The sequence below is a fragment of the Moschus berezovskii genome, chromosome 15 (genome assembly GCF_049115385.1).
Source record: "Moschus berezovskii isolate FMDL1 chromosome 15, NW_MosBer_1.0, whole genome shotgun sequence".
In the NCBI taxonomy this organism is placed as follows: domain Eukaryota; kingdom Metazoa; phylum Chordata; class Mammalia; order Artiodactyla; family Moschidae; genus Moschus; species Moschus berezovskii.
This window is the reverse complement of record NC_142474.1, coordinates 11,895,313-11,914,343: the sequence shown is the minus strand read 5'-3', so window position 1 is coordinate 11,914,343 and position 19,031 is coordinate 11,895,313. Positions and strand designations below refer to the sequence as shown.

The 19,031-nt window shown below is 45.6% G+C and overlaps 1 protein-coding gene across 9 annotated transcripts in view; it reads right to left on the bottom strand.

Annotated features, from left to right (window-relative positions):
* PTPRT (protein tyrosine phosphatase receptor type T) overlaps positions 1–19,031 on the bottom strand; it is a 1,139,542-nt gene that overhangs the window by 972,680 nt on the left and 147,831 nt on the right. For 4 of the 9 annotated variants that reach the window (XM_088843766.1, XM_055437517.2, XM_055437519.2 and 1 more), the window contains exon 1: positions 5,243–6,832. The exons of 2 other annotated variants lie outside the window; for them this stretch is intronic. In XM_088843766.1, the coding sequence (XP_088699892.1) occupies positions 5,243–5,366 (124 nt within the window). In that variant the 5' untranslated portion in view covers positions 5,367–6,832. Of the gene's footprint in view, positions 1–5,242; positions 6,834–19,031 lie in introns of those variants that run through there. 3 more of the 9 variants (XM_088843761.1, XM_088843765.1, XM_088843762.1) reach the window with 1 other exon arrangement.

Below are 19,031 nucleotides of genomic sequence, written 5' to 3'. Positions count from 1 at the left end.
ATCTTATCAGATAACTTAGGAGAATAAATTTTGTGAATTTCTGTATGCATAGATGATGAAATGGGTGGCATGCAGCATGGGAAGTTTCAGAACCGAGGGCCATGGGCTCAATATATGCACTGGAGGGAGATCTCCCCAGAGCCTTGCAATACAAGGAGGGCAAGGGAACTTGTATTCTGGCTTCTGTGGTCTCCCCAAACACTCTTTGTCTTCCTGAATGCTGGACACTGAGATAGGAGCTGGAGGACAATACTGAGTACATTTCCTTCTGTTGAAGTTCAAAGATCTCTTCAGGTGAGGGTACAGCAGCAACCTCAGAAGGACTGAGGGGGTCAGATCACTTCTCCCATGCCTGGAGCGGGAGTCGTTTCCTAGCACTGGGGCGTTTATGCCGGGGCATCTCACTGGCTAGCCCCATAGAGGCAGGGCAAGGAGGACTGGCAACAGGCTGCCTGCCAGAGAAGGCGGGGTTGCCCCACCACATCAGGAGGCAGGCTGGAAGCAATGAGCATAAACAGTGATGTGCCATCAAGCCCTTCTGGGGTAGATATCAAGGTAGCGAGAAAGGGCAAGAAGAGGCCAGGGGTCAGAAGGCAAAGCTGTCAGGAGGCGAGCAGTTCCCGAGGCTGATTTCTGCTTGGCTGGGGCCCTTTAGGAAGAATCGACAACATGGCTTCACAGGGAGTTACTTAAAGGAAGGACCAGAATGGAATTGGACTCTGATGTCCAAGGGCACCGAAGATGTCCAGCCACGGCAGGATGGCACAGAGGCAAAGCCCCTCGTGGCAAAAGCTGGGTCCTTGCAACTCGTCCCTTCTGAAAGGAGTGGAAAATGATACTTCGACCTTGACGTCAACAGCCTCGCACCGAGAACCGCTGCTGTGCCAGGCGATGACCGAGATCTCCGCCACTCTGAGTCTGCAGGACCAGCGCTCGCCCTGTGGGAACACTGCCCACACCTCTGCTGTGAGCCAGCTTTCCAGACAGCATCCACGTTCAGCGTCTGTTGCTTGAATAACTCTGACCTATTTTGCATCGCGACTTTGATGCGACCTAAAGCGTCCTCGCCAGTGCTTGCTGGCTGGGCGCTCCAGATGGAGAGCAGCGGCCCACACAGGGGAGGCTGTGGCACACAGCTCATGCTGCTGTGGGCACATCTATGTGCTAGGAAGAGGCACCAGGTCCATGACCAAGCCGCGTGGAAGAAAACCAAGCACCCATCCATCCCCTTCTGACAAGCGCACTGGAGGGATGCATCCTGTCCACTCGAGTCCCAGAAAGCCCATTCGACTTCCCAATTACCTCCCCTCTCTTCCTCAGTGGAAGGAGACACGTGGGCACCAGGCCAACTGGTTACTTGACACTTCTCCTTACTGACCGTCTATAACCGTCTACATTTACTTGGAGCTTCCCTGGTGGCTCAGGTCGTAAAGAATCTGCCCACAATGCAGGAGGACCGGAGTACGATCTCTAGGGCGGGAAGATTCCCTGGAGAAGGGAATGGCTACTCACTCCAGTATTCTTGCCTGAAAAGCCCATGGACTGAGGAGCCTGACAGACTGTAGTCCATGGGGTCACAAAGAACCAGACACAACCAAGCAACTAACACTCTGTTTACTTAGTGGAGAGGCAGAGAGCCTCCTGAGCAAGAACCTGGCGGCCACAGGCTGCTTCTCCTCTCCCAGCCCTCCTTTCCTCTCTGGACCACTTCCACCTGGGCCCAAACCCACATCCCTCCTCTACAGCAAGCCCTGCAATGACCCCAATCACTGCAGTGACCTCCCCTCAAAGGGCAACTTCAAAGGCTATTTCTTCTTATTTGAGATCATCTCTAGACCTCACCCTCTACCCCAGATGTCTTATCAAAGTGCTCCCTTCCCGCCCCACAGAGCTTCCCCCCAGAGATAAGTTTTCTGCCAAATACAGGCTTCTCATCACATTTTGTTCTCAGGGATGCTTAATGCCCCTGCATCACCTAGCATCTCAGCTGCCTCTCCGTGGGTACAGCCCTGGGGACCAGCACGCTCCTCAAGCCACACTCTTTGCAGCACCAAGGTGAAGGAGGTTGAAGTGTGTGCACCGTGGTCACGACTCCAGTGCCTGGTTACAAAGCCCAGCTCTGCCAACAGTTGGGCTGGGAGAATGTGGGTGAGTTAGTTAACCGCTCTGAGGATGGCTGCCTCTGGATGCCGGGCAACCTTACAGCGTTATCATGAAGATTAAGTGAGACAGTACACGGATATTATTCATCACAGTGCTTGGCACACCATCCCACCACTATCAGTGCAAGTATGAGTAACTAGGATCAGTATTAGTACTAATCAGGTAGTAAACTAGGATCAGTATTAGTACTACTAATCAGGTAGTAAACAGTGCCCCAAAGCATTCCCATGGGAATCAAAGGTACAACTGAAAATGCTTAAGCGAATCTGTATTCTTAACAAAATTACAGGCTTTAATAGAAATACTGACTTGGCCTCTGTGCCACTGGACCTGCCCAGGGTCCAGTGTCAGATCCCAAGAGCTGGCAACAAGGCCCCTCTCGGAACATGTGTGTGGCCATTTCTCAGACTGGCACTTACAGAGCCTCATGCCTGCCACCTGCTCCACCTCCGTCCTCAGCCTACCCCCAGGAGAACTGATTCTGCAGTCTCTCAGAGCTGCCTTGGTACCTAGAACCTCACACAGATATTCTCGTCTCTGGTGTTTTATGCAGACTGCTCTCTTGTCCTTCTCTCAGTTCAGTTCAGTTCAGTCGCTCAGTCGTGTCCGACTCTCCGCGACCCCATGAATCACAGCACGCCAGGCCTCCCTATCCATCACTAACTCCCAGAGTTCACTCAAACTCATGTCCACAGAGTCGGTGATGCCATCCAGCCATCTCATTCTCGGTCGTCCCCTTCTCCTCCCGCCCCCAACCTTTCCCAGCATCAGAGTCTTTTCCAGTGAGTCAACTCGTCGCATGAGGTGGCCAAAGTATTACAAAAGAGTCCTTCTCTGCCACCCTGAAAATTCAGAAATCTTTTAAAAGATTATATTAATGCTTCTCCACTTCCATCCCTGACTGCCACAAACACAGCCAGAAGCTTCTGTGGTCCCAGAACTCTCCGGGCACCCAGATCCATGGACACCTCACTTACAGGTGACCTGCTCTCCTGCCAGGCAGCGGATCTCAAGTGGGCCCATCCTCGCTCACCATGACCTGACGCTTCTTAGAGACTTTACAGAGGTCTGCGGGGGAAAGCAAGAAGTGTTAGAAATCTCACTGGGCTCACGTACATACACGCCTGTGCCCACACACAGCCTCTGAATGGCTGTCTGAGAGCAATAGAAAACTAGAAAGGGAACCTAATTCTGCAAAAAGTAGCCCATCCTTTCACTCTGATGGTGAAAATCTTAGCATCATTTGGGTTTGCGTGGCTCTTAGTTTATAAAGCACTTGGAAACAGAGAGAGTCCCAGGGCAGGAAGACACCTCCACAATACCTGCCTTAAGTCCCCAGGTGAGACAGGAATCTCTTGTGTGAAATCCCCGACCTCCAGCCCCTTGGCTGAATACATCCTGTGCTCAGGAACTTTCTATCTTTCATCTGTACTCTCTCTAGAGCTTTCTGAAAAGTCAAAGGGTGCCTTCGTCAGATGAGTTAAAATTTGCTTCTCAGGGCTTCCAAGGACTCTTACCTAGCCATCCCAGAATCTTTCTCAGGAACACACAAAGCCTTCTCATGGAAATCTGTCCAAATTCTACCAACAATGACAATCTCTGTCCAGTCTTTTCTCCTCAACATGACCCTCCCCAGCACTTCAGTGTCCCCTCCTTTGTCCAGGACCCCAGTCCTTTCACCATCTGGGACCCTCCTTGAGAAGACTCTCTGCTGCCCTGCTAGGAGGATGCAACAATGCCTTGGAGACTGTATACAGTAGGAGCCTGTCCGGGAGAACAGGTGTCATTCCAGTTGGCGTTTCAGTCCTCCCGAGCACAGTTCTGCACTGCCTGCTAGGGGCTGGATTGTATCCCCCAAAATTCATATATTGAGGCCCAAGCTCCCGTGATCTCAGAATATGACTGTATTTGGAGACAGGGCCTGTAAGAGGTGACTAAGCAGTATAAGGCTACCACAGTGGGACCTAATCCAGTCTGACCCATGTCCTTCTAAGAGAGGAAATCTGGACACAGAGAGATGCCAGGGGTGCCTGCACACGTAAGAAAAACTTGCTGAGGTCACAGAGAGAAGAAGGGGGCTGCCTGCAAGCCAAGGAGAGAGGCCTCAGGAAGATACAACCCTGACCACGTCTCACTTCTGTCCTCCAGCACTATGAGAAAGTTAAAGTCTATTGCTAAGTCGCCCAGTCTGGGGAGCATTTTGTTTTAGCAGCCCTAGCAGCTAAACACACTAACTACATGAATAACCCATTTATATTATCTACACAGCCCCCAAAAGCATTTAGACTGCCAGTCTCTCCAGTCAAGACATGAATGACAAAATACTGTCTGGAAGAAATCTCAGAGCCATTGTCTGCTCCTTTTCTGAACTTCCCAAGAAGGGCACACAGCTCCAGCATCATTTCCATCTCAATCTTGTCCACCTCTTTAAGAAACAATGCTTTCTCTGTTAAAAAGAAAGTGAAAGGCCCCTATGTGATTTGGGCCAAAATTTTCCAAATTAAGATCTTTGCTCTTAAAGAAACATGAAAGGGACGCAAGAATATCAATACCTGAGCAACAAGAGTCACTGTGTATGTGCTTTCAACTACCAGCCCTGCTCCTGCACTGCCCATTAAGTCTAACAGAGAAGAGAGGTCACGTGCCATAGTCACTGCACATGGACTTAAGTTAGGAGCTGCTGTCCTTCCTCGAACAACTAACCTCAGGCACCTTCAGAAGCTGCAGGACACAAGCAACCCTTCTTAGATTTTCCCTTTTGCCATTTGAACCCAGAAACACATCTCACACCCAAACTGCCCTAAACTGTCACAAGCAAAATACCCTCTCTGATTCAACGTAGTTCTGGAAGTCTCTGCCATCCTGCTACATTGTCATCACTCACGGATTATCCTAGCCCTAAAAGAAAGAACCAAATGTTATATAAAATCGATCCCTTTTAAAAAAGATTTTAGCACAGTCTTTCCCTCCAGAGGTCTGATAATTCAGGGGAGCCAAACTGGGGTCACGAAGTGTCCCTAAGGATGAAGTGCTAGTGAAAGGTCCTGGACCACCAAAGGAGATGCTCGGTGCTACTTACCTTGGTTATTTTGGGGCTCCAAAATCACTGCAGATGCTGATTGCAACCAGGAAATTAAAAGACACTTGCTCCTTGGAAGGAAAGTTATGACCAACCTAGACAACATATTAAAAAGCAGAGACATTACTTTGTCAACAAAGGTCCATCTAGTCAAGGCTATGGTTTTCCCGTGGTCATGTATGGATGTGAGAGTTGGACTGTGGCCGAAGAATTGATGATTTTGAACTGTGGTGTTGGAGAAGACTCTTGAGAGTCCCTTGGACTGCAAGGAGATCCAACCAGTCCATTCTAAAGGAGATCAATCCTGGGTGTTCATTGGAAGGACTGATGTTGAAGCTGAAACTCCAATACTTTGGCCACCTCATGCGACGAGTTGACTCACTGGAAAAGACTCTGATGCTGGGAGGGATTGGGGGCAGGAGGAGAAGGGGACGACAGAGAATGAGATGGCTGGATGGCATCACCGACTCGATGGACATGAGTTTGAGTGAACTCTGGGAGTTGGTGATGGACAGGGAGGCCTGGCATGCTGTGATTCATGGGGTTGCGAAGAGTCAGACACGACTGAGTGACTGAACTGACTGACTTACCTTGGCCATGGCGTCCTACAGCCTAAAGGCAAGCTACAGATCCCTAGAGGTTGAAGGCAGACGGAATCAAATCTGAGCCAAATGCCTTAGAAGCAGCAAGGGCTAAGTCTCAGAAAACTTCCAGCGAATGCCAAACTTGAGAGCAAGAAGAAAACGAAATTGGGGCCAAGCTAGAAGGAATAGGTCAAATGGAACAAGAGGGAGGCGGTGGATGGTATGAGAGGGTTCAGAAAGACAGGAAGACATAGGATAAGGCTTCCCATGGTCATTTCTCTATGCATCACCCTTCTGGTTCCCCAAGCAACAAAGCTGTGCATCTTCCGGTCAGAGCAGGAAAGTCTGAGACTGGGGCAGTCATCCATCACTTCCTTCTCTCAGCCGCCTGCACAGAGGTGCAAGCTTTGAATTCTATCCCCAAACCATGAGATCTGTCTTGCCAGGATTCTCAGCTCCTGCCACAACTCACTGCATCCTGTGGCTGATTGGAACAAGTCTTTAAAAGGCCATGTTTCAAAGCCATGATAGTCCAGTAGTCATGCTGTCTTGGCCCTGACAGCTCCCAACAAGTTACAGGTCCAGAATTATGTGGAGCAGCCATCCATCAAGTGTCTCCATGGTCCACCGACTGCTTGTGAGATTCAGTTAAGTCGTGCACACAGGCCACCAATGGGCAGCTGTGATTAGAAGTGTTTTGGCTGTCATCACCAGCATTGGGAGAGGCGGCTTTGGCATCACACCCAAGAATGACAGCTTCCAGAAACAAATGAGACACATGATGGGGGAGTTCTTTCTCCATCCTTCAATGGACATGCTTTCTGCTGATTCCAAAAGACCCCGGGGCAATTAGCTGTGTTCTACTTTTCATTCAACGGTATTTTTTTTGTGCATGTGCCAAGCACTGTTTTATTTTTTTTATTTTCTTTTTTTAATTGGAGGATAATTGCTTAATGATATTGTGTTGGTTTCTGCCACACATCAACATGAATCAGCCACAGGTATACATATGCGCCCTCCCTCTTGAGCCTCCTTCCCACCTCCCACCCCATCACACCCCTCTGAAAGTGAAAGTCAGCCAGTCGTGTCCAACTCTTTGAGACCCCATGGATTATACAGTCCATGGAATTCTCCAGGCCAGAATACTGGAGTGGGTAGCTTTTCCCTTCTCCAGGGGATCTTCCAAACAGAGGGATCGAACTCAGGTCTCCCACATTCCAGGCGGATTCTTTACCAACTGAGCAAACAGGGAAGTCCACCCACCCCTCTACACTGTCACAGAGCACCAGTTTGAGCTCCCGGCCTCACACAGCAAATTCTCACTGGCTATCTGTTTGACATATGGTAATACATAGGTTTCAATGTTACTCTTTTAATTCATCCCTCCCTCTCCTTCCCCTACTATGTCTACAAGTCTGTTCTCTACCTCGGTGTCTCTGTTGCTGCCCTGCAAACAGGATCATCGGTACCATCTTTCTAGATTTCATATACACGCGTTAATATATGATACTTGTTTTTTTCCTTCTGACTTATTTCACTCTGTGTAATAGACTCAAAGTTCATCTACCTCGTTAGAACTGACTCAAATGCTTTCCTTTTTATGGCTAGGTATTCTTTATTGCTGTTCAAAACACTTCCTAGTACAGCTTTACCTCCCCCTGCCCATCCACTCACATGGGGCTAGTGGCTGTGGTGGCTACCATATTGGGTAGGTCAGGTATAGAGTATGTCCATCATGGCAGAACACTCCATTGGACAGCATCGAAAGGGGGCCGCCTTGGAACCCTGGAGGAAGCAACAGGGCCTCAATAGCGATCCAAGTGTTCTCCACGCCCCTCACCCACTGTCCCAAATCTTTTCATAGAAAACACAGTAGCAAATAAATCTAATGGCTCTGAAGGGGGTAGGGAATGTATATAATTAATCCATGAGGGAGAAGGGAAACCATTTTTGTACCTATTTATGTTCGCTTGATAAACAGGGAAAAGCTAATGACTCTGTAGTTTCAGAAAAGTCCACAGGGAAACTGGAATCTCTTATCTGAGTCCCCCCACCGAGCAGGAGGGTCTGTGCTCTGAACCACGCCTGAGATCAAAGAGAATGCGTGCATGTCATTACCGAGTTCCCTCCCCTTTCCTCCTATGTTTTCCAGGCTTCTCATTTCGAAAGACTGGCCTACATTAGCCTGCCAGGGAAGAATGAGGCTTTCACTCCACAAGAATACCAATAAATAAGAGCAAAACAGCTGTAGCTAGATATCCAGCTCCCTTTCCAGTCACCTTCCCCCAAACATAAATTTTTGCTGTGTGGAACAGAATCACTGAGGCCTTGCAGGATATCGGATCCAACTGCGCATCTATTCATGTCAAGCCACCGTGTCTTTAAACGTGAACTAAATGGCATGTCTCTGGAGTGCACGTACGGATGCGTGCAGAGCAGCACCTGAGGCCTCCCAAGAAGGACAGCTCTACTTCAATACCTACGAATGTCACAACCCTGGGCACATTTCTCACACCACACCCAAATCTGCCCCCTTGTCACTAATGTCCATCTCTCTTGGGTCTCTCCTTGGGGACCCAGAGAACAAGTTCAGACCCACATGGCAGTTATCTTGAAGATATGAGTTACGTCCCTTTGAGCCTTCCCTTTTCCCTTTGCAGTGTCTCTGGATCTCCCTCCTAGTCCTCTCAAGGAGTGACTTCTGGATGTTTCCTTGTTCCCTTGCCCTGCTGCCGCCTACCCCCATGTGCCAATCTCCTCCTGAGAGATGCACAGCAGAGCCTAAACCCCCAGCCTGCAGGTGGATGGGAACAGACCTCCCGGCCACCAGGACCCATAAACAAAGGCATTGGGGTCACGACCTCAGAAGCAGCCACAGGGACCCACTCCTCTACCCACATCCAGACTCCCACCTGCTGGAATCCACCCCTGGATTCCTCGCTGGCTTCTCCTCATAAAGGCCGGGTTAGGAAGGAGCAGCATTAATTAGTTATAAATTGAAAGCTATTACCATAATAATGAAAAGATGAGTGAATGCAAAATCCCCTACTTTCACAGTGGTATTTACAAAAGAAAGATTAATAAGGTAATTTTACCCCCAAATCTACAAAGACCTCAGCAGATGCAATGCATAAAGGGAAGGCAGAGGGAGGGTGTCTGAGTTCCCCTCCTGGTCTCTGGTCATTTTTCCTGGTGGTTGAGAGCCAGGTGTTGGAGCAGGTACACAGAGGGTACCATTTTACCTGTTGGCCCCCAGGCAGGATCCCAGAGGACCCCCAGACTCCCCATCCCACCTCTGCCCCACCCATCCTCTGCGCCCTCAGCAGGATAGTCCTCCCTGTGAATCAGCAGGGAGGAGTCTGTGTTTGCGTGAAGGGCATTCCTCTCTCCAGACCTGCAGAAGACCAGAGAAAGGAAAGTGGGCTTTCATACCAACCTCCTACTGCGGCTGAGGGCAGGCTGCCCCCAAACACGCCACAGTGACATCCTGACTATTCTGAATTAAAGTTATTTAAGCAACAGTCAATGCAAGGTGGACACTCTGACCCTCTTGTCTCCCTGAAAGCAGGAAATACATCTGTGAAAGGTGTAGCCACTGTGGAAAACAGTGGAGGTTTCTCAAAAAACAGAACTACCATATGATCGAGCAACTCCACTCCCAGGTGCATATCCAAGAAAAAAAAAATGCTAATTCAAAAAAATACAAGCACTCCAATGTCAACAGCAACACTATGTACCACAGTGAAGGTACGGAGGTGATCTAAGAGTCCATCACAGATTAAATACAGGAGGTAAGATGCACACGCGCACACACGCTCGCTCTCTCTCTCTGGAATACTACTCAGCCATAAAAAAGAACGGAATTTTGTCATTTGCAACAACATGGATGGACTTAGAGGGCATTATGCTAAGTGAAATAAGTCACACAAAATAAAAGACAAATACTGTATGATATCACTTATATGTGGAATATAAAAATAAACATAACAAACTAGTGAATATAACAAAAAAGAACCAGATTCAGAGACACAGAGAAAAAACGAGTGGTTACCAGTAGGGAGGACGAAGCGGGGAGGGGTAACATAGGGCAGGGGGATACAGAGGTGCAGACTATTAACTATGAAATAAGCTACAAGGATATAGTGTACAGCACAGGAACACAGCCAATACAAGTATAAATGGAGCGTAACCTTCAAAAATGGTAAATCACTTCATTATACACCTGTAACATATAATATTGTACATCAAGTACACTTCAGTAAGTAAAAATAAAAGTCACAAGAACAAAGAAAGAACCATGGACCTCTCTGTATCTGAAGGTAGAACAGCCTTACTCTCAGAGACAGGGAATTCAGGCCTAGAAGCTTATATAAACACATCTTGTTACTTCTTTACTACTCCAACCCAAACTCTGTCTAGATTCGCACTTAACTGAGCATCCACAACCTAAGTTTCTTTGTCCTGTCAATTCCTCCCAAATGTATTATTTGTCTGAAAAGTGCAAAGTTGCCTGCTTTGGTCAAATTCTTATGTAGATTTCTCCTTTCTATGAGACCTCCATGTGCTTGAGTAAAACAAGCTGCTGCTTCTCCTGTGAATGTCTTCAGTCAGTTTTATTATTAGTCCAACGACAAGAACTCAAGACAGGTAGAGAGGGAAATGTCCCTCTCCAACTCTCCATTCTGAAAGAAAGAAAGTGAAAGTCGCTCAATCATGTCTCCTTGCGACCCCACGGACTATACAGTTCATGGAATTCTCCAGGTCAGAATACTGGAGTGGATAGCCATTCCCTTCTCCAGAGCATCTTCCCAACCCAGGGATCAAACCCAGGTCTCCCCATTGCAGGTGGATTCTTTACCAGCTGAGCCACAAGGGAAGCCCAAGAATACTGGAGTGGGTAGCCTATCCCTTCTCCAGCAGATCTTCCTGACCCAGGAATCGAACCAGGATCTCCTGCATTACAGGCAGATTCTTTACCAACTGAGCTATCAGAGAAGTCCACTCTCCATTCTACAAAGCATGAAACTGTGGCTCAAGGAGGTAGGGAACGTGCCCATGGACTTGGCGCTACGAGAGGGAAGCTGAGATTCAAAGCAAAGCTTCCCGGTTCTGCTTTGGACACCACGGGCTCCCCTTAGATCAGTCTCTGCTTTGCTGACCCTCTTTCCAGAGACCAGGTGGAAAACTCCACCTGGCTTAAAACTCCAGCCCGTCAGCAAGAGAAGGCCTTTGACGTCCCCCAGCCCAGCCCAAACATCATGCCAAAAATATCACAGTGCGAGACAGAGGCCAGGTGTCTCCACACCTTGATCCCTCCCTTCCGGGTCCCTCCCCTCTGCCTGTGTGACTCTGCTCCCAAAACACCCCCACACCCACAGCCCTGAGCAACCTGGAAAGGAGGAGAGTCCCAACCCCAAGTGAGAGGGGAAGACCCTGAGCTTCTGCTACATGAGCCAGCTATTTAACCTCTGCGCCTTGCTTTCCTATCTGTAAAATGGACATATGGCAGGGAGGGTGTCGGGGGATTCAGTGAGAATGTAGACCAAGGGTCAATAGACTTTTTCTGTAAAGGCTCTGACAGTAACACCTTCAGGCTTTGCAGGCTCTAAGGTCTCTGTCACAACGACTTGACTGCCCTGGTAATGTGAAAGCAGCCACGGGCAATTCACGGCTGTGTTCCAGTGTTTCATAAAAAATAGGCAATGGGCTGAATCTGGCCTGCAAGGCAACCCCCGATGAAGGCAAAGTAAGTGGCACATCCTAAGCCTCAATGAAGGTCAGCTGCTCTCATACTGATGATGCTCGTCAGTACTGTTCCTGTTCTTATCATCACCATCTCACCAGCATTACTGTTCAGAGTCATCCAGCTGTAAGAGCTGGTGGACCCAGCCCCAGAGCTAAAGCAGCGGATCAGCAGGAAGAGGAAGGAGAGCTGGTCACTGACCATCCCACGTGCCTTCACTAATCGCCAGAGGAAGCCCAGGGGGCTGGCACAGTGTGGGCTTGGCTGGAAGAGATCCCCTAAGTCTGGGCAAGGAAGGGGCCTCTGCCAAGGTCCTCATGGGCCTCAAAGGCTTTCACTTACTTCATAGAGCACTGTCTCTGGGCTTAGAACAGGTGCTGATATTTTGCAAATATCAGTAGAGGCAACAGAAAGCAGAGTAACCCTCTCTGGTTGGCTGGGTTTGGGTACCCAACTCAGCCCTAAAGCCCCTGGGAAGTGAGAGAGAGCCCCTTGGGGGTACCTCTGCCCCTCTGCTGCCCAGACCAGAGCAGGCTGTTCCAATGGGCCACTCTAGATGCAGAGCCCAAGAGGCAATAAGAATACCTCCTCCTCCAAGACACCCAGGAAGTGGGCCCAACCCTCTCCAAGAGCACACAGAGCTTCCAGGCACATGAGCGCTTCTGGGGACTGGGTTCTCTCTCTGCCTAGACCTTCACTTCTACATCAGGTGTCAGAAAACTATCTCTGTAAAGGACCAGATAGCAGGTATTTTAAAGTTAGTGGACCTGGTGGTCTCTGTGGCAACTGCTTGTCTCTGCCACTGTGATAAGCAAGATAGAAAATACACAGACGAAGGGGTGTCTTCCAGTGAAACTTTAGGTGGGTAAGTCGATATGGCTCTAGGGCTGTGGGATACGGCCCTTAGGCTGTAACTGTCTATCTCCTGTTCTCAAGGACAAGGGTTCTGAGTCATCCTTGTATTTGCCTCTAAACATTGCAGGTACTCCATGACCCTTTATGGAACGATGCGGGGAAGCCTGTGGTTGATGATTAAAGATAACTGCCTAAACTGATCACAAGGTAAAAGGAACACTAATACTGAATCATTCTTAGAATGCATGATACTCTCTCAATGGACAGAACTCTGTCTTGAGTGGTAAATAAGTAAAGACAGCTGCTAAGGCCTGATGTATCCTGAGGTGTGGGCTGGATGCTGAAAGCCAATGGCTGAGTGCAAAGAAGCTTCTAACAGTTTACAAAAACCGAATCTGAAGTCCACTGAGCAAGGTTAATTGCTCTCCTGTGTCCAATCTCTCTCTTCCACACTCACAGCAGGCTGCCCAGTTGAGAGAAGTTCCAGATACAACATATTTATTGAAAATGTACATGGCATCACCATACCTTCAGTTCAGTTCAGTTCAGTCGCTCAGTCGTGTCCGACTCTCTGCGACCCCATGAATTACAGCACGCCAGGCCTCCCTGTCCATCACCAACTCCTGGAGTTCACTCAAACTCATGTCCATCGAGTCGGTGATGCCATCCAGCCATCTCATTCTCTGTCGTCTCTGTCTCCTCCCACCCCCAATTCTTCCTAGCATCCGACTCTCTTCCAGTGAGTCAACTCGATGCATGAGGTGGCCAAAGTATTGGAGTTTCAGCTTTAGCATCAGTCCTTCCAATGAACACCCAGGATTGATCTCCTTTAGAATGGACTGGTTGGATCTCCTTGCAGTCCAAGGACTCTCAAGAGTCGAGGAGCAATATTCATGACCACCTCTGGGAGCTGAGAGTGGAAAAGGTCTGCTCAGAACCCGTAAGTGTACAGTAAGTGCTACCCCTGGACCAGTGATGACAGGCCAGTAATTCCCTTTCCCATGAACTGCAGCAGGTCTGTCCCCACATCCAGTAAGGGGCCTGACCCCAAGGACAAAGGCAAATGGGGCTGGGAGAAAAAGCTTCCCCTAGAACGCTTCCTTCAGAGACAGCAAATGAAAGGGGACATTATATTTATGCCATAACCTATATTACAGAATTGAATGAGCTGGGCAAGGTGGATCATGTATTACCTTATTTTTACATAGTCCCCCCACCCTGCCAAAAGGAAGGGGAAAAAAAAGAACAGAATGTAGCACATAATCTAAACACAATCTAACCCATGTTCAATTTGGGCGGGAGGAATAGCTCTTTTTAAATTTCTCATTCACTTTTGAGGGTGTATGGTGAAGATAAGAGAAAAGAAAATTTAACTTTGTTTTTAAGAATTTACAAGAACTAAATATAAAAATAACTCCCAAAGATAAGCTTATGATCATAGTGGAATAAAATCTGAAGTTATGAAAGATAAAATATTTAAAAACTCAACTACTAAGAAACTTTAAAATATGCTAACCCATTGCATTAAAGAGAAAGCAAAATATAAGTATAGGCTAAATAGAAAAATAGAAAAGAAATAACTACCTTTTAAAACTTTCAGGATAAAGACAAAAGTTTTTTACTTTTTTTAAGTCAAAGTGTTAGTCGTTCAGTCATGTCTAACTCTTTGCAACCCCATGGACTATAACCTCTGTCCATGGAATTCTCCAGGCAAGAATGGGTTGCCATTCTCTTCTTCAGGGGATCTTCTTGAAGGGAAAGTTGTATTCAAATGAAAATGCATATCTTGAGTTTTCCTATTAAATTATAAATCAACGTATAAGTTCAAAAAAAGTACAATGAAGCAACAAAGTAAAAGAGGTATTTAATGAACTAGAATTTTTTTTAAAAAGATAGGACTGATCAAAGCAGTATCTGGTTCTTTTCAAAAGACCCTAAAAATAGATAAACATTTGGCAAGGGGGAAAAGATAAATATGAAAATCAGGAATTGAGAACATGAATATACCTCATTCATAGACTCTTTCGTTCAGCAAACACTCATTGAGCCCTTATTAAGTGTCAGAAATCGGTGACACAACGATGAATTAGACAAAATCTCTGCTTTAACTCGCTATTAAGGAGACAAGAGAAAGAAGTAACTGCACTGATGGTGTGTTATGAAAAATATGCAGATTTTAAGAGAGACTACTCTGTGAAACACCACAATGTTTAAGAGAGACTACTCTGTGAAACCAGATCACAATGAAAGGCATTTATATTTCAGGAAAATATAAAGTCAAGAAATAGTCTGACTAAATCAATAACTCTTACTTTAAAACTTCACTATTTGTCAAATTTTACCTCAAAACCTGTGCTGTGATAGTTGGCTTTGCAGGCTAGCTGTGAAAAACCTTCGTAGAATCAATGATTTTGGTGCTTTATAAACTATACTCCATGGCCCAGAAAAAGGGACACGGGTTTCCTCTGCATTTTAAGCAGTTGGAAAAACTCTGTTAACAAGACTGGAAACAACAAAACTGCATCACGTGGGGATACTGACGCCAAAATTGAATACAAGTTCACAACCTCTCTTCTAGAATTCTGAAAGTGGAAAAGCTCTGAAACCTGTTTTTTATTAAAAAAAAAAAAAAACTCATTTGGTGGCAGTGGTCAGTGCTATCCAAGCTCCCTTTCCTTCCTTCCTTCCTTGTGACCCACATCCATTTGGGGCACACAGAGGATGAGATGGTTGGATGGCATCACCAACTCAATGGATATGAGTTTGAGTGAACTCCGGGAGTTGGTGATGGACAGGGAGGCCTGGCGTGCTGCAATCCATGGGGTTGCAAAGAGTCGGACATGACTGAGCGACTGAACTGAACTGATGACTATGTGGTGCATCTCCTTTGTCCCATGGGGGCAGCTCAAGAGTCCTAGTTTCCAGAACTCCCTGAGAAATGGAGCCAGAGTCACCCTCCCTAGGACATCACTGGCCTCCTCCTCTTTGTGATCACACTTGTCCATTCATCCATCTGTTTTTCCCGGGAACACTTCCTGATCCATCATCCTCACCCCTTGTCTGGGGATCCACTGCCGGAGAATCCATCCCAAGATAGAAAATCTGACCTCTCTGCAGCCATTCTTGACCAGAGACTATTTCTAGCATTTATTTATCTGACTTAGTTTTGCATTTTTATCTTTGGCTGCATAAATATTAATGTGTTTGATTACAGGGGACTTCCCCAGACTCCGCTGGGGTTATTACATAACATTCACAGGATATGCATCATATTACCTTCCTCAAATCTAATAAAATATGAATTGCAAACACATTTTACCCAAAGGGTTTTAGATAAGGGATTATGGTGCTGCATAAAATACTAGCAAATCAATTCCAGTATTATATTAAAGGAATAATAAACCATGACCAATTAAAGTTAATTACTATAATGGTTTCCCATTTGGAAATCTAGTCATGCAATTTTTTAAAATAATAGGTCAATGGGGTAAGGAACCACAGATGATCTCAACACTTATTCTTGATACAAAAAAATAACTCTTAATAATAGAATGATGCTTTCTTACAATGATAAAGAACATTTATCTCAAAAAAAAAAGGCATCGTACTTAATAAAAACCAGAAAGTATTGTAACTGAAGCAGGAAAAAGAAAATGGATATCTGCTATTATCATTATTATTTAACCTCATTCTGAAATTTCTAGCACATGCAAAAAAAAAACATTAAAAGTCACAGCAATTAAGTACTAAAAGGGAGATGACAGAAGTGCCATTATTTGTAAATGATATTATTGTCTACCTTAAAACCCAGGGCATAACTGAAAACTATTAGAACCAACAGGAGAATTTTGGTATGGGAGCCAGACACAAAACACAAGCCTAAGAAACATCTTTTTATACTAGCAATAGCCAATTAAAAATAATAGATACATTTATCCCATATACAAAAGAAACAAATATGTAGGAATAAACAAGAAATGTGCGAGACCTAAAAGATGAAACTATTAAACTCCACCGAGGGACACAATGCAAGAGATTTGAGTAAATGGTGAAACTTATCTTATGCTTAGATAAGAGGACTGCATGATATAAAAATGTCTGTGGTGGCTAAATTAATCTATAAATCCAATGCAAAATGAACCAAAAGCCAAAGAGGATCTTTTAGGGGCCATTTGACAAAATTATTCTAAGATATTTCCAATAGAATAAACATGCAAAAACACCTGTAAAACTTCTGCTATTTCAGGGTAATGGGGGAATAATTGTCTCTGATATTAAAACATATAACAGCGACAGTAGTAAAGCAAGACAGCACAACTGCATAAATAAGGAGAAGCTAATTAGACTCCAAAATACACAGGAATAGGCTAGTCAGGCTGCATTTCCTACAAGTAGGAACATAAAGATTATTTAATAAAAGATATTGAGACAACTAGCTGTCATCATGCAATAAAATAATAATAAAGCAAGCTCTCTACCTCACCTTTTACATCAAAATAAGTGCCTGATATGTTAAAGATTAATTTATTTTAAAAAAGGAGGAGGGGTAAGATGAAGAAACCATAAAGGTATCAGAATAAAAAGGAAAACCTCCTTTATGAATGTAAGGCAAATCTGATGGTGACATGAAACCAACAAATGGAATACTGATAAAGTTCACCACCTAAAAATTAAAACAAACAGTAAAAAACGTCTGTGTGACAAAAATAATAATAACCTCTAACCAAGTAAAAAGAAAACAACCTAGAAAAAAAAATAATGCAACATAGGTAGAGAAAGAATGACTTTTTCTGGTATCCATACAAATGATAAAGAGGAAAACCACCCAAAAGTAAATGGTACAAAAGGCATAACCAATTAAGTCAAGTCACAGAAAGGAAAGAAAAATGCAAAAACCTTCAATAAATATTTAGAAATATTTTTCTATCTCCCTAATAACTCAATGAATGCTAATTTAAAATATGTTTTCATCTATGCAATAAAAAGATCAAAAAGACTGATGATAACCATGCTGGGAAGAGAGCATTAAAATGCCAACTCTATTAGATGGCTGTTTGCCATTATTCAGAATTAAGAATTATGAGTATCAATAAAAAACATGCCTGAAAGATACATCTAAATCTGTCAATAGTGGTTACCCAATACAGAACAGAACTGGGGAGGAAGGAGAGAGGATCTTTCACTATAAACACTCACGAAGCAACAGTTTTTCTGCTTTGTTTTTTACAATAAACAAAATCACAACGGCCGATACAGTTGTCCTATGGTATCCACGAGGGATTAACCCACAGGACCAGGACACAGATGCCAAAATTCTAGGATGCTAAAACCCCTTTGATAAAATAATGAGTACAATCAGTGCCCAGGGGGTGAGCAACCCAGGGAGCCAGACACAGTGTCATAAAACACATTACCTACATCACAGACACCATCCCATAACCCCTGGGGCTACTTTTGCAGGGAGTTAACTGTCTCCCTTCCTTCTTTCATCCTAAAAGAAAAACCTCTTATTCACATTTCTTCCTCTTCTCCAGAGAGTGCAGAAGAAGAAGCCCTGTCTCTCCTCCATCCAACCCTCCTAAGAGCTTTTCTCAAAGAAGCTTCTCTTAAGGAACTACTGACAGCTGGGTCTGTCCAACATCACTTCTGGGTAGACATGGATGGTTTTACTTTGCTGCAAAAGCTGGAAGGGTCTCCATGCCCCGATCTGTGCTTCCCGAGGATGCAGGAGTCAATTCCCTGCTTCCCAATCCCACTTAGATGCTCCTCTGACAACCTCTGTCTGTTGGACAACAGTCAGAATCTGAAACATTTAGAATCACTTACCCGGCGGTTCTCCAAGTGTGGTCCCTGGGCCAGCAGCATCAGCACCACCTGGGAACTTGTTAGAAGCACAAACTCTTGGTTCTGCCCCAGGCCCACTGAATCGGAAACTCAGCACAGACAAGCATCCGCCCCCAGTCTGTGCTTTAACAAGCCCTCCAGGTAATTCTAAGGTGTGAGAGATTAAGAACCTCACTCTAACCACAACAGTTGAGGAAACCAATGGCAACCCACTCCAGGACTCTTGCCTGGAGAATTTCATGGATAGAGGAGCCTGGTGGGCTACAGTCCATGGGATCGCAAAGAGTCGGACACGACTGAGTGACTTCACTCACTCAAGGATGAGCTCAGGGCAGCTAGTATGTTGCCAGGCTGGGAGTAGAATCCAGATCTTTCTGATTACAAAGCCATATTCTTACACACTCTGCTAAACTATCTCCTTATGCATTGCCTGCGTGATATTAATCCAGTAAATACAAATTTTCTATTAAAAATGCAATGTTCTTAAATGTTGCTATGATTAGCTTTAGAATTGACTTTTCAAAATTTATGAAGGTGACAACAGAGCAGAAAATTAGGCTAATCTTGCTCTTCTCATTTAACTCCATCTGTACCACAGTCGTCCTGTTCAGACCACGGGAATAAGTGCCCTCCTTTCCTTTCCCCAGAGCAGCAAGGCTGAGTCATCAAAAAGCCCCTAAAAGTGCCTCATCACCCGGAGGGATGGCAGTCACATGTCACCTGCCTCCTTTGGAGCTCAGCTGGCTGCACAAGACCTACTTCC